This window comes from Pseudophryne corroboree, chromosome 8 (genome assembly GCF_028390025.1).
Source record: "Pseudophryne corroboree isolate aPseCor3 chromosome 8, aPseCor3.hap2, whole genome shotgun sequence".
NCBI classification, from domain to species: domain Eukaryota; kingdom Metazoa; phylum Chordata; class Amphibia; order Anura; family Myobatrachidae; genus Pseudophryne; species Pseudophryne corroboree.
Window position 1 is genome coordinate 74,005,703 of NC_086451.1, and position 15,165 is coordinate 74,020,867.

The 15,165-nt window shown below is 44.6% G+C and overlaps 1 protein-coding gene and 1 long non-coding RNA gene across 2 annotated transcripts in view; one reads left to right on the forward strand and one right to left on the reverse strand.

Moving 5' to 3' along the window:
* Window positions 1-15,165, reverse strand: part of COL27A1 (collagen type XXVII alpha 1 chain) — a 453,351-nt gene that overhangs the window by 373,600 nt on the left and 64,586 nt on the right. Inside the window, exons 4-5 of the mRNA XM_063936676.1 lie at window positions 4,922-4,975; window positions 690-743 (exon numbers count right to left, since the gene is read on the reverse strand). Coding sequence (XP_063792746.1) covers window positions 690-743; window positions 4,922-4,975 — 108 coding nt within the window. The remainder of the gene's footprint in view (window positions 1-689; window positions 744-4,921; window positions 4,976-15,165) is intronic.
* Window positions 1-15,165, forward strand: part of LOC134948597 (uncharacterized) — a 174,178-nt gene that overhangs the window by 11,768 nt on the left and 147,245 nt on the right. The window contains exon 2 of the long non-coding RNA XR_010182977.1: window positions 4,942-5,005. This is a non-coding gene — a long non-coding RNA (uncharacterized LOC134948597). The remainder of the gene's footprint in view (window positions 1-4,941; window positions 5,006-15,165) is intronic.

Genomic DNA, 15,165 nt, shown 5'->3' on the forward strand with positions numbered 1-15,165 from the left:
CTATTGCTCCACACATAAATCAATCACATTTCTCCCCACATAAATTATTCACATTGTTCCCCCCCCCCCCCACAAATCTTTATTCTCCACACATAAATTCTATTGAAATCCTATTGTTCCCCACAGGAGAAATAAAATATCAAATATTATCAGATGTCCTCCTCCCTGCCTCTCAGTGGCGGGGGTTCATAGTGGAGTTCTGCGAATACTGAGCAGCAGGCGGTCGGGCAGATGTGGATGTGGGTGGGCAAGGAAAGCTGTGTATGCAGGCGGGAACTGGAAGATGTGTATACAGGCGGGTGGGCTGGCTGGGTGGTGAGAAGCGGTGGCCGTGACCTATGATATCACACCTATGCCGCATCATCAAGGCATAGGTCACGGCCGGAGCATGACTGATCCTCTAAGAAGAGCCCGGGCCACCAGTTCACTCTGAAGGTGCAGGAAGCTGCTCTGGCTCCGCGGCACACCTTGCATCTGGTCGCGGCACGCACACTGGTTGAAAAAGCCTGATATAAAGACTTGCACAGAGAATATTGCACAGTTGTAAAGCAGTACAGTAACTTGTGAAGACCTTGTTGCACTTCCCTATATGTACACACGTGTTACTATGTGGCAAGACAAGGTATACGTCTGTGTGCCATTCCTAAGTCCATTCTTGGGTTATTGAATTATTTGAGATGAGCACTGACCTTTGGACCGGGAAGTCCGGGTGGGCCAGGATTTCCATGTGGACCAGGAGGGCCCTAAAAACACGAAAAAAATTAATTATTATTTTTAAAATTGTCTGTATCTCTATCGAAAATTTTGCATGTGCAGACATATTAATAGCTAGCCTGGACTGTAAACAAATCACCTATTTTCAGAAGACATCACACATGGGGGAGATGTATCAAACACAGAGAAATAAAGTGGAGAAGTTGCCCATAGCAACCAATCGGAAATTCTGTCACTTTATAGACTGTGCTAGTAAAATGATAGCTGGAAGCAAATTAGCTGCTATGGCAATTTCCCCACTTTATCTCTCTCAGAGGTTTGATACATCTCCCCCTCTGTATGATATCTCCTCTATAGAGCAATTGCAGATCTATAAAAAAATAAATTAACACTGAATAGTCCGTAGTCATTAGGGGATGGTTTGCACAATATAGCTGGGTGCAGTCACGGAAAGCAGAGAAAAAGACCAGAAAACAAAGGGTTAATGAGGAATCTCAACACCAAAATTATTCTTTATTAAGTAGCACATCAATCCATGAAGACTGCCTTCTGCTGAACATAGCATGTAGGATGGCCGCGGGATCCCAGGATTTTGTCCTAAAATTGTCCGGGATTGAAGCTTTAAAAGGAATGTCTGTAGACCTCGCAGAGGTCATGACGTGTGTACCAACAAATTGCAACCATGTTATTATTTATTTACACAACAGAGCAAATCGCATTGTGCAGCACTGTCCAGAGAGTATGTAATCATTCACTACAAAGAGCCCAGAGCAATTAACATCACATAGCAATCAGATAGAGCGACTACAGCAGCTAAGCACACATGGCAAGCAATCAGAAAGAGCAAGCAACAACAACACATAACAAGCAATTGGAAAGAGCAACCAGAGCAAGCAACCATATATAGCAAGCAACCACACATAGCAAGCAAAGCAAGCAACCACACATAGCAAGCAATCAGACGGAGCAACCAGAGCAAGCAACCACACATAGCAAGCAACTGGAAAGAAGCAAGCAACACATAGCAAGCAACTGGAAAGAGCAACCAGAGCAAGCAACCATATATAGCAAGCAATCAGACAGAGCAACCAAGCATACATAGCAAGCAATCAGAGCAACCAACCAGACATCGCAAGCTATCAGACAGAGCAACCAACCACACATCGCAAGCAATCAGACAGAGCAACCAACCACACATCGCAAGCAATCAGACAGAGCAACCAACCACACATCGCAAGCAATCAGACAAAGCAACCAACCACACATCGCAAGCAGTCAGACAAAGCGACCAGAGCAAGCAAGCAATCAATCAATCAATCATAACAAACAACCAGAATGACCAGAGCAGGCAACCAAAAATAGCAACCAATCAGAAAGAGTAACCAGACAAACCAATCAGACAGAGCCATCAGAACAAGTAACAACACAAAGCGACAAATCAGATTATGTATCACTGTGTAACAGAGGGGTTTTATGTGTGCAATTCTGTCCAACAATCACTAACACACAAAAGCGGAGTAAAAACGCTTTCAAGTAACTTGGAACAAATTAAGGTCTTTGGACGCAGCCCCAGGAGAGAAGTTCCGGCAGCTAGTAAGCTTCAGCTTAATCAGATGGCCGGTGTATGAGACCTTCTTCAGACGCAGCAATCAGATTGCAGATGCTGGTGGCAGCCATCTTTTTCCTAGAGTTGCCTCCTGCTGCATTACAGTATTTGAGTGATGCTCACTGTGCCCATTTTTGAATCAGGCCCATTTTAACCCATTTTTATATGGTAACTAAAATATATTGCCAAATGTAGTAGGGAGTGGGATAATGAAAGGTTGGAGATTTCAGCATGATAGCATGGGTATGCAACTCTGTACAGCTATTGCATTTAAGTCAGATTTATCACATGCCCAAGTTCTGACCAGCTGTAACTTGCACTAAATAATAAAGGTAATTGCTGCTAAGTTTCTATGGGTAACTGCACACTTGCACTTAAGCCCCCTGACTGTCATTTACTGTCCACATCACATAAACTAATAAATCAATGGTATGCTTCTAACACAACACCACAAGGAATTCCTACTTTATTTCTCATGTACATCTGCATGCACTATATTTTCCTTCTTCACTATAAAGATTACACGCACAGGCTAAGCCCCATTATGGCTTGATTTACCTCCCCCTTTATAGTATGTCTACTGCGAAGTTGGGTAAAATGAAACATTGGATGTAAACTATTAGAAATTAGGCCAAACTGCACTCATCCAAACGTGCTTTCCAACACTACGAGTGCAGAGAAACGCTGAACTCTGTATTCATTACAGACTCAAAGTTACAACAGATGCAGCCACAGATGTAATATATAGTTACAAGCTTCAGGAATCCTATGCAGATGTGTAAAATAGCAGTTTGAAATTGTGGCGTCATAGTATTTCCAGTTACACCACGGAGAAGTGCAGTCTGTGGCCGAGAACTTTAGGGGTTTGTATGGGTCAGGAAATTCAACGTACACTGGAAAACAATCCTATTTTCTTTCTCTTATAGGGAGGTAATTCAGACCTGATCATAGCAGCAACTTTGTTAGCAATTGGGCAAAACCATGTGCACTGTAGGGGAGGCAGATATAACATGTGCAGAGAGAGTTAGATTTGGGTGGGTTATTTTGTTTCTGTGCAGGGTAAATACTGGCTGCTTTATTTTTACACTGCAATTTAGATTGCAGATTGAACACACACCCCACCCAAATCTAACTCTCTCTGCACATGTTATATCTGCCCCCCCTGCAGTGCACATGGTTTTGCCCAATTGCTAACAAAATTCCTGCTGCGATCAACTCAGAATTACCCCCCATGTGCGCTGCAGGGGGGGGCAGATATAACATGTGCAGAGAGAGTTAGATTTGGGTCTTCCTCATATTCCCCAAAAGCCAAAGTCTCCTTAAAGGTGCATACACACAGTGCGATATGCACTAACTTTCCTTACGATTTTGACTATATAGTCAACATCATAAGGAAATTTAGGTGGTCATTCCGAGTTGATCGCTAGCTGCATTTGTTCACTGTGCAGCGATGAGGCAAAAATTCGGCACTGCGGCGCAATGCGCACACGCGCGGCGTACTGTTACAATGAACGATGTAGTTTTACACAGGGTCTAGCGAAGCTTTTCAGTCGCACTGCTGGCAGAGTGATTGACAGGAAGTGGGCGTTTCTGGGTGTCAACTGACCGTTTTCAGGGAGTGTTCGGAAAAACGCAGGCGTGCCAGGAAAAACGCAGGTGTGGCTGGGCGAACGCAGTGTTCGTGACGTCAAAACAGGAACTGAACAGTCTGAAGTGATCGCAAGCACTGAGTAGGTTTTGAGCTACTCTAAAACTGCACACAAAAACTTTTTAGCCGCTCTGCAATCCGTTCGTTCGCACTTCTGCCAAGCTAAATACACTCCCAGTGGGAGGCGGCATAGCGTTTGCACGGCTGCTAAAAACTGCTAGCGAGCGATCAACTCGGAATGACCACCTTAGTGTATATCGCACCGTGTGTACACAGCTCGCAATGCCAATGCGTGGCCCCACGGAATCGGCATCGCAAGAAAAAATAGACTGTGCAGGCAGCCCAACATTGACTATGTCGGTGGCGTCGGGCTCCAGCTGTATAGTCAATGTCGGGCATTGAGTGCATGGCACCGTGTGTATGCACCATTACACTCAGAATCCTCTTTAGAAGCAGAAAGGCTGTGTGTGTGCGTGTTTGTGTCTGTGTGTGTGTTCCTGCTCTCCCTTTTTCATATATGCTCCCCCTATTGTTATTATTATGGTCATTGATTTGCAAGGTGGCACAGTGCTCCACAGCGCCACATAGTGGGACTGTGGCATTGTGTACAAGTCTGAGTAGTACAGGTGAGAGTAGGGTAAACTCTAATAAGTCTTTAAATAAAGCTGCAGGAGAGTAATGTTAATAAAAGAAGATTGGAGGCCATAATGTGATTCTGGAAGAGGAAAGAGGTACATGCTGTAGGAACAGGCAATATGCAAAAGTTATATTATGTGATGTGCCACACCTAAGGTCTATGTGTGCCACACAATATGTCTCACATGTGATCAGGACACCACTACTGATGATACTGCGCTCTGTGTGGAGGTATTGCCGCCACCTACAGGTATACCTGTGTATTGTCTGGTACTTGCTAGATTAATTTAAGTTATGGCGCTTTAACTGGTACTTACCCTTGGCCCTCTTTTGCCAGGTGGTCCAGGAAGTCCTGGAGGACCAGGTGGTCCCTAAAATGAAAATCAATAAAAAAGATACAGGTCAGTGTAAAGGTAAAAAAATAAGATAAAAACTATTGTTAAGTCATTACGACTACAATCTGGCAAATGCATAGAATGCCAGAATCATATGGTTAGCTGTTTACCAATGTATACGTGACTGATGAGCGATGCCATATTGTGTGCTGCGACTTTTTTTTTTTCTTCAAAGTTCTCCACAGACTGAAATAGCAGTAGTATCAGTAAAGGTAAACACAAAACAAGTACAATCAGCTGTAGTTTGTATATAGTACATGCAATAGGATTGGGGTTGAAGCAGAAGCTTCATAACTGAGTATTTTGCAGTCTCCTAGGTAACAAATGTTCTGTAAATTTAAAGCAGAGAACTGCAAGCTAGTAAAGCGGTCTGTTGGTGGTAAAGAAATAATATATTGTATGTTACAGTAACACATTTATAACACAAAACAAGGATAAGGATCCAAACTTTCACGTAAACACACATTTAACTTTTCAGGTCTTGAGGTTTTGATAGAAAGGAAAATTCCAGTAGATAAAATATCCATACAACGTTTATCCACTGCTTTGCCGATTCTAATAAAATGTAGCTTCAATTCCTTTTCTGTATAATATATGAGGTGGCTTAGAAAAATGAGGTGAAAACGAACAACAAAGAGACTCAACGTTTGACATACAGTATTCATAATAAAGAGAACATAACCATCAGTGGAGAGATGGATTTTCCCATGGAGTGCCTCAGTCCCGCAATCCTCTCACGCGCACTCCTAAACGTCACTAAAATTCTTCCACTACCATGTCTGCTGCACGCTGATATTTTATCGGTATTTTAGCCTGTTGTCCCTCAGATCCTGTATCCCTACACCTCTGTTATTCCTGCTATATAGTCCCTTATCTCCAGATACTTTCCTCACAAAGTACAACAAATCTGCTCATCCACAGCACCCCTCTGTAGTGCAGGGTGAGACGATACTCACAAAAATACAGCCTCTCAATTATGGTATCCATGGACTAGTGATACAGCAGTAATGAGGCACGAGGCACAAAGAAGCTTGGCATTAATGATAATATTAAGGCAGGAAAGTAAAAAACATAGGATGGGTGGTATTTTAAGTTACCAGAAGAGGTGGCACAAAGAGAACTAATGCACTGCAAGGCTAAACATTACAACATGGCTGCCTGCACTGAAAGGAACATATACATATAGGTTGAACACGATGGGCATTTGCCTCTATTCAACCTCAATTACATGTTAGTATGTTACTATTTTACTCGTCAGCACTACTTTGCTTTAAGAGAAGATATCTTTATGTATACCTCGCTTTAAAAAAAAAAAAAAAGATACTTTTTATTCTTCCTATAAACTTTTTTGGTCACATTCTGCAGAGCTCTACAGTATATTGCCGGCAATGTTTAATGAGTAATTTGTCCGATTGCATTGTATTCCCTTAACAGTATGTCAGTAGATAACGAGATTGTGTGGGCTATCCGTGCTGACCATAGAGTTGATTATAGACTACAGATGGTGTGGTGTGACCCGGGAGCTGACAATAAATGGGTGCTGACTAGAGAGTTGACAAGATAGAGTGTGAACGGTGCTGCACGTAAAGTTGACAAGTCTATAGGGGAGATTTATCAAATCTTGGAGAGAGATAAAGTAGAGAAGTTGCTCATAGTAACCAATCACCTGTCATTTTTCTAAAACAGTCTATACATTGACAGAAGTGGATTTATTGGTTTGGGCACAACAAACACCATAGAGTTGACGCGCACCGGGTGCTGACCATAGAGTTCACAAAATTATGTGTGTCCCATATGCTGACTAGAGATGGGTGCTAACCATAGAGTGGACAAGGTGGTAAATGTATGATCCCCCATTGTGGGGGAGACACGGAATCAGCGCACGTAATGTGCGCTCTACCACTTCTCCCCATGTATGACTCTGGCGGTGTGTGCAAGGTGACGGGTGTATCGGCACTGCTATCTGTAAGATAGCACGCCAATGTGCGGGGCAATGTATGAATAAGGCAGTAGCACTGACCATTCTGACACTTGCAGCTATCCATTTTGAAAGCTGCAGGTGTCGTTGCCCTATTTCCACAGCAGGGACAGCACTGTCTCTGGCTGTGGCGGCTGCCAAGCTCCAGGCTGCAAGGGAGATCTTGCGATAATAGCGAGATCTTGCACATGCCTAGTGAGAAGAGACACAGCAGTCTGAGTGCTGACAGCCATCGCTGGGGGGGGGGGGTTCACTCCCCCTCTTCAGTAGCCAATATGTTAATAAATCTCGACGCTAGTGTTTCCCGCTACACCGCAGTAAAGAGGGAAGAGCCATACCGGCATGATACGGTATCACATTTATCCCAAGATTCTCTATGCCCCAGAAGCAGACTATAAACGGGTATTGAACATAGCACTGACAAGATTAAAGTTGGGTACACACTAGACGATATATCGGCCGTTCTATTGAACAGCCGATCTAACGCGGATCCGTCGGCCAGTGGGTACGGGCGATATGTCTGTGAACTCCGTTGTTCACAGACAGATCGCGTCGGCCCCGCAGCAGAGCCGACGGCCAATATATCTACCGATATATTGGCGCATCGCTGTGTGTGTATGGGCGGCCGGCTCATGCTGCGGCGGCCGGCGGTGACTGTCAGCTGAACTGGGCGGGCGTGTACACACGCCCGCCCAGTTCATGACGTCAGTCCCCAACAGATCGGGCAGTGTGTATGCACAGCACACTGCCCGATCTGCCCATAGATATATCTGCAGATCAATTGATCTGCAGATATATCTATCAGTGTGTACCCACCTTAAGGGGGTCTATTCATGAAGCAGTGAAAAGCGTGGAGAAAAGGACCAGTGGTGAAGTTGCCCATGGCAACCAATCAGCTTTGACGGAAGCCTTTATCAAGTACAGTCTATAAAATGTAAGGGAGATGCTGATTGGTTGGCAACTTCTCCACAGGCCTGCTTCTCCACTGTTTCCACTGCTTCATGAAGAGGGCACCACTACTCAGGTATTCCATTACCATCAGTGGAGGACTGGAGTTCCAGCAGGCAGCCACAGACATGGAGAGATAGAGCTGCCGGCATACCTAAGTGGTGTAGGCTATCTCACTCTTTTGTGTAATTCCATCCCCTCCCCCAGCAAGTATTACAGTATCCTGGTCCTGGCCAGTGGCCGCTGCTGTGCTGGAGGATGGGGTTCTCAGAGGGTGGCTTCTGGGTCCTAAGTCTCTTCTGTGTGTTCTGCTGCTGCCTGTCCCTCCTCAGACCCCACTCTTTGTCAGCGCCCATCACAGACACCCAGAACCCAAGGTACAGGCTGGGTGTTACTGTGTTCATGTGTGTGTGTGCATGTGGTACAGGCTGGGTGTTGTTGGGTGTTATGCATAGGCAGGGTGTTGCTGAGTGTGTGTGTGTGTGTGTGTGTGTGTGTGTGTGTGTGTGTGTGTGTGTGTGTGTGTGTGTGTGTGTTTGGTTGGGGCACAGGGTTGGTGTCACTGTGTGTGTGTTTGAGGCACAAGCTGCTTGTTAGTGTGTGTGTGTGTGTGTGTGTGTGTGTGTGTGTGTGTGTGTGTGTGTCTCTCATTTATATATATATATATATATATATATATATATATATATATATATATACATATACATATACATATACATACACACTTCTAGGGGGGGCACCAGCATTTTCATCTTGCCTCCGGGAGACTGGGACGAACTTACGCCACTGCCCCTAAGTGAGGCCTAGATGCTGGTATAGAGTTGACAAGCTGCAGATATTCCTCAAATACACCTTCCCGCTCCCTTGCCTCCTACCAGACTTAATTGTCAGTGCTCATGTGTGCCTGTACATACCAGACATCACTTATCCTGCTAAGCCGATTGGTCAATGGGTTAATGTCTCTGGATACCTTACTACAGCACTAACATTAATGATAGGCCCAGGACTGTAAGTCATAAGATAGGTATTTCCATAGAGTACCTATTCTCAATACAGGAATATGCCACTTTTGGTTTACAAGGAATGCTGCCCTAATCTGGATCAGAAAAGAGATTTACTGCACAGTCATCTACCCCTGGTCCAAGAAAGTGTATTTATTACCAGATTTTGTAACTTTTCTCTCTCTGTAAATCTACAGAAAACTGTGATTTGTCTTTATTTTTTCTTACCTCAAGTCGACCCGGGGTATATTTACTAAAGTGCGGGTTTTTAGAAGTGGAGATGTTGCTCATAGTAACCATAGTTACTTATCATTTATCTAGCACATTCTAGAAGATAATAGCTAGAATCTGGGCAACATCTCCACTTCTATAAACCCGCCCTTTAGTAGATATACCACTAATCACAGCTACTCACTTAACGATATGTGTATGACACATTGGCCATCCTGTACACACTGGACTATATCTTGCATTGCAATGTACAGTATGCAGGTCGTCCCATTGGGAATGCAGCTCACCTGACGTGACAACCCAGAAAAACACCCGTGGGAGTGCACAGTAGTGGGTACAGACAAGACGATGTACCCGATATGTTGGTCCGATCCGCCGGACCGGACGACATATCGCCTATTGTGTACCCAGCTTAAGTCTCTGTGGCATATTTATCACAGACCGCTGCTTTGCTGTCCACCTAACGCGGTTACAGAATTTTGTACCACAGCAATTTATGAAAACAGACCATCCATGAGATGATCTACAGAAACTAGTCTCCTCTGTGACCTGCAAAATGGCCTTCACCAGTAGCTTAACGTTCTGACGATAGGATACACTGTATTCACACTGTAAAAACATTAGAGCACATGCGTGGGATAGAAAACATACTAGGCATGCGCTAGCTGAGAAGGCCGTGCATGCCTGGTGAACACTTTGCTGTTACCCATACTGCACAGCGGTTTCTCTACTTAGTGTTGCAGATACCAGATCGCACTGAGACTGCACTATATGTTTACCTCAAACTGCGAGCTTAGTGCATAACATCCATTTCTTCTTGCACTTGTAGGGTTATGGACACAAATACCATTGCATACCCTCCAACTGTACCTTTTTAATAGGTACAGTACCTTTTTTTCATGGTCTGTACCTATTTTTGGCTCTCCAAACTTCCATTGAAAGTATAGGAAAAGGGGCGTGACCACGCCCCCCTTTACACGTGACCACGCCCCTTTTTCTAATTTGTACCGATTTTTGTGTGTAAAATGTTGGAGGGTATGCCATTGTTAGAATAATCTGTTCTACAACTATACCCCTTCATTTCTGCATAGTGCTTCCTGCTAAGATGCCTCATATTGGTGTGAGCTGCCCTGTGGGAACACATACGGGAGGCCGGCATCACGGTCAGAAGACCGACAGCGGCATCCTGATGCTCAGAATCCTGACAGGGGTGTGGTAAGTATACTCCCTGTACCCCTCTAACCCTAACCCACCCTACCCAATGCCTAATCCTAATCAGAAGTCAGTTAATGTCACGGAGGTATTTACCAACGTAAAAGCAGAAGAAAAAAAAACCTATATTAATTCACCACAGTAGACCTGAATAATTGCTCTGTTGCGCTCGGCTGCTGACTCCATGAATAGATAATGGAGATAAGATGGGCTAAACTGGATCCGCAGATGCCAAACCGCTGCCCATGACTCACAATATCATTCTGGATTCTTGTCAGCTTCACCTCCTCAGCGTGCTTGTAAAGCACATTACTGGGCAGTACTAGCGTGTTTTCATATGTGTGAATTTTCCCTCTTCAAAGTGTGAAATGTGAGGAGGGAAAAAAGAGAAGCCGGGCTTGTGGCTATAAAGTGTGGATGTTCTGAAAAATGGAAATATTTTATATGACATATGGATTTAATACACACCATCTGCAATTGGGAGGCTAAGACACTCTGTGAGAGATGGCTGCATTAAACAGCTCCCTTATCTTGATACACAGGATGCGGATATGGCTTTAATAAATTTGCACATGGGTAAATGTAATGAAAGAATCAAGAACACGGCTTCCACTTTTTACAGTCTAGCTGCAGAGTACGGCCTGCAGTGCATTCTGGGAGTAGAGGGTGTCGGGGCACACAAGTCACATATGGTGACAGAAATGTTCTAGTAAATACTTTATTGAAGGGACCAGGTCTTGATAAAGGCACAGTATTTTTACATTTCCCATGCTTCATTCTCAGATTAAGACTTACAGTCTTAAAAAATTTGGGGGAGATTTATCAAAGCCTTGAGAGAAATAAAGTACCAACCAATCAGCCCCTGACTGTCATTTTTCAAACACAGGGAGTGATGTACTAGAAGGAAAATGCCATATTTGTAATTTGCCCGCATTTCCCATATGTATCGAGCTCCGGAATGCGATACATTCCGGAACTTAGCTCCAGTGGGTAACACCATATGTATGTGCCATTACCCAATAGAAGCCCATGGCCTTCTTTTAGCACTGTCCTTGAGAGGAATCTAATCGTATCACTCCCAGCACCCCCCATGGCGGCACACGTCGCTCATCTTAACCTTTAGTAACCTTATGGTGAGCGAAGTGGGACACCGCGCCTGAAGCGTAGCTAGTGAAGTGAGCCTGCAAGGGTATTCGTTTCTAAAAATGGTGGTCCCAGATGAAAAAACTATCCACACTAACCCTAAAAATGAAAAAAAAAAAAAAAAAAAGTGTGTCGATCATTTTTGTAGCAACCATTGACATGTCGACCTTTTGACCCTCTTGACCTTTACCGTGTTGACCTTTCATATGTCAATCCTTTGTTCATGTCGACCCTATGGAGTCGAGCTAATGACTGTAGACCTACTTCTATACCACACCCGTCCTAAACCTGGAAATTCTTCTATTGCGGATATCTCTCATCGGGAGGGCTATCCCTTCTGCATTTCTAGGTACATACTATTAGTAATAACGCCGGTATGTAACCAACAAGTGGCAGTATGTACCGCATCACGGATGCGATGCTTAGTACATCTCGCCCACAGCCTCTGAAATGAGCAGATTGGTTAGTACTTTATCTCTCTCCAAGCAGAGCCGGCCAAAGACATAGGCAAACTAGGCAATTGCCTAGGGCATTTGATATGCCTAGGGGCATCAGCAGCTTCTGCTGATTAAAATGATATGCAGCATGCCTATATTCTGTGTGTAGCATTTCATATGCAGATACAGCCACAGTCTCCCACAGTATATAGGCATGCTGCATATCATTTTAATCAGCAGAAGCTGCTTGTGCATCCTAGCCACATAGCTATGTAAATAAGATGCATTTTCAAAAAAAAAAAAAATGTACCCGACATTAGCATTGAGGCAAGATTTATGAGGACACATCTGTATTCAAGCAGAGGCAGAGGTAACAGTGTTAGTGGCAGTGTGAGTGTTGTGTGTATGTGAGTAGGATGGTTGTGCAGTAGTGTTCGGAATATGTGTAAGGAGCATTATGTGTGTCATGTAAAAATGCATTAATAATGTGCAACATGTGTAAGGGGCACTATGTGTCATTATGTGCATAAGGGCATTAATAATGTGGGGCATATGTGTAACAGGGTACTACTGTATGTGTGTCATTATGTGTATAGGGGCACTAATAATGTGCAGCAAACATGTAGGGGGCACTATGTGTGTCATTATGTGTATAAGGGCATTAATAATGTGCGGCATATGTGTAAGGGACATTATGTGTAAAAGGGCATTAATAAAGGTTGTCATAATGTGTAAGGCGCATTATGTTTATAAGGACATTAATAATGTGTCTCATATGTGTAAGGGGCATTACTGTGTGGCATTATGTGTATAAGATGCTCTACTATGTAGCGTTACGTATAGAAAGGGCACTACTGTGTTGTCTAATGTGAATAAAGAGCAATAGGGTGTGGTGTAATGTGAATAAGGAGCAATTCAGTGTGATGTCATGTGAATAAGGGGCTCTACTGTGAGGAGCAACGTTTATAAGGTAAAGTGACACTACTGTGGGATGTAATATTAATTATGGACACTATCGCATGATCAAATGTGAATAAAGTTGCAGTACTGTGTGGCGTAATTGGAATTGGGGTTACTATTGTGTGGCCAAGCCCCTTGCCAGCAAAAACACACCCTTTTTGGGCTGTGCGCCAAATGTGCGAACTGTTCCTATTTAAAATATAGGGGGTACAAACACCAAAATATGGACTGCTATGGATGAGGGGTGATGGTGCTGGGAGAGAGGTGCAAGGTCAGAGGCAGAACCAGCGGTGGTGTTTGGGGGGCACCAGCCAAAATCTTGCCTAGGGCATCATAATGGCTAGGGCCGGCACTGTCTCCAAGCATTGATAGATCTTCCCCCTTTATGCATTAACTTTTCTAATCCATTGTCCTGGTAAACCACGCTTATTAGGCAAAAGTAGACGCAGTTCTGACAGAAAGAGATCTTAAATTCTTTATTATTTGAGCTATTCTGCCTTTCAGAACAGGGAAAAATAAAATTAAGATAAAATAAAATAATAATTTAAAAAAAAAAAACAACACCTCTATCTGGAGGAGAAAATTGCACTTATGAGGAATACAACATATGATGGTACGGTGAGGCCGGTCATATAACAGTATAAGCAAGGCAGTCACTCCCGAGCAGTCTCCTAAGCTGGTCATACACTGAATGATTATCGATACGATCAACTGATGAAACAGTTTTGAACAATAACGGTTCAGTGTAAGGACATGAATGATATTTGTTTACAGGCTGAAAGCCGCTCAAAAAACCCAGCCTGGATCATTAGGTCTGGTTATCAAACCTGTCCAATCCTCCATATAGTCATTCAGTCAACTCCGTGCTGTTAAATGAAGATCACCTGCATACATCTTGTAATGTAAAGAGTGCGCTGATAATCCTGCCATTGCTCCACCCCTCACACGTCACGTCCCGTCCACACTATCCCGCAGTCACACTGCTCATCCAATCAAAGGTAGCCTATTCCCCTCAAAGATTACAAGATCTCCATGAGATTACCATGGAAACAGGAAAAACAATATTTTTTTAGGTATGTTTTAATTACGGAGGCACCTTTATTTTTCTTAATTATGCAGTCAATAATATATGCCGTTTTTTTTTTTTTTTTAAAGACACTAATATTATATTAAAAACAGGGCCGTAAGTCGTGATGGGCGGCCAGTGGTGTCATCCAGGATGCAGGGCCACTGTCGCACCTCTATCTGGCATGCAGGGTGTCTGAAACGGTCCCGTGTACTCAGGGCCGGCTCCAGGCATGTTCGACTAGAGCGGCCGCGCGGGGCGCCACTCTTACAGGGCGCCGCACGCTGCGGCCGCCATTTTCCTGCCTGGAGCCAGCCTCTGTGTGTCCGACTCCGACTCCCGGCCGCTTGTGTGCGCGCTATGCAGCGCGCTGTGCGGCGCCGGCGTCTGACGTTGGACGCCGGCGCCGCGCAGCGTGCATAGCGCGCACACAGTTTTGTTCCTCCGTCCGCGGCCCGCCCACAGCAGTATTCCCGGCTCCCAGCAGCACCGCAGTGTCAGTGACAGACAGGTAAGTTAAAATCTGTCTGGCACTGTGTGGGGCCGTTTATTTTTCTGGCACTGTGGGGGCATTATTTTTCTGGCACTGTGGGGGCATATCTGCACTGTGGGGGCATTATTTTTCTGGCACTGTGGGGGCATTGTTTTTCTGGCACTGTGGGGGCATATCTGCACTGTGGGGGCATTATTTTTCTGGCACTGTGGGGGCATTGTTTTTCTGGCACTGTGGGGGCATATCTGCACTGTGGGGGCATTATTTTTCTGGCACTGTGGGGGCATATCTGCACTGTGGGGGCATTATTTTTCTGGCACTGTGGGGGCATATCTGCACTGTGGGGGCATTATGTTTCTGGCACTGTGGGGGCATTATTTTTCTGGCACTGTGGGGGCATATCTGCACTGTGGGGGCATTATTTTTCTGGCACTGTGGGGGCATTATTTTTCTGGCACTGTGGGGGCATATCTGCACTGTGGGCATTATTTTTCTGGCACTGTGGGGGCATATCTGCACTGTGGGGGCATTATTTTTCTGGCACTGTGGGGGCATATCTGCACTGTGGGGGCATTATTTTTCTGGCACTGTGGGGGCATATCTGCACTGTGGGGGCATTATTTTTCTGGCACTGTGGGGGCATATCTGCACTGTGGGGGCATTTATGTTTCTGGCACTGGGGGCATTTATGTATCTG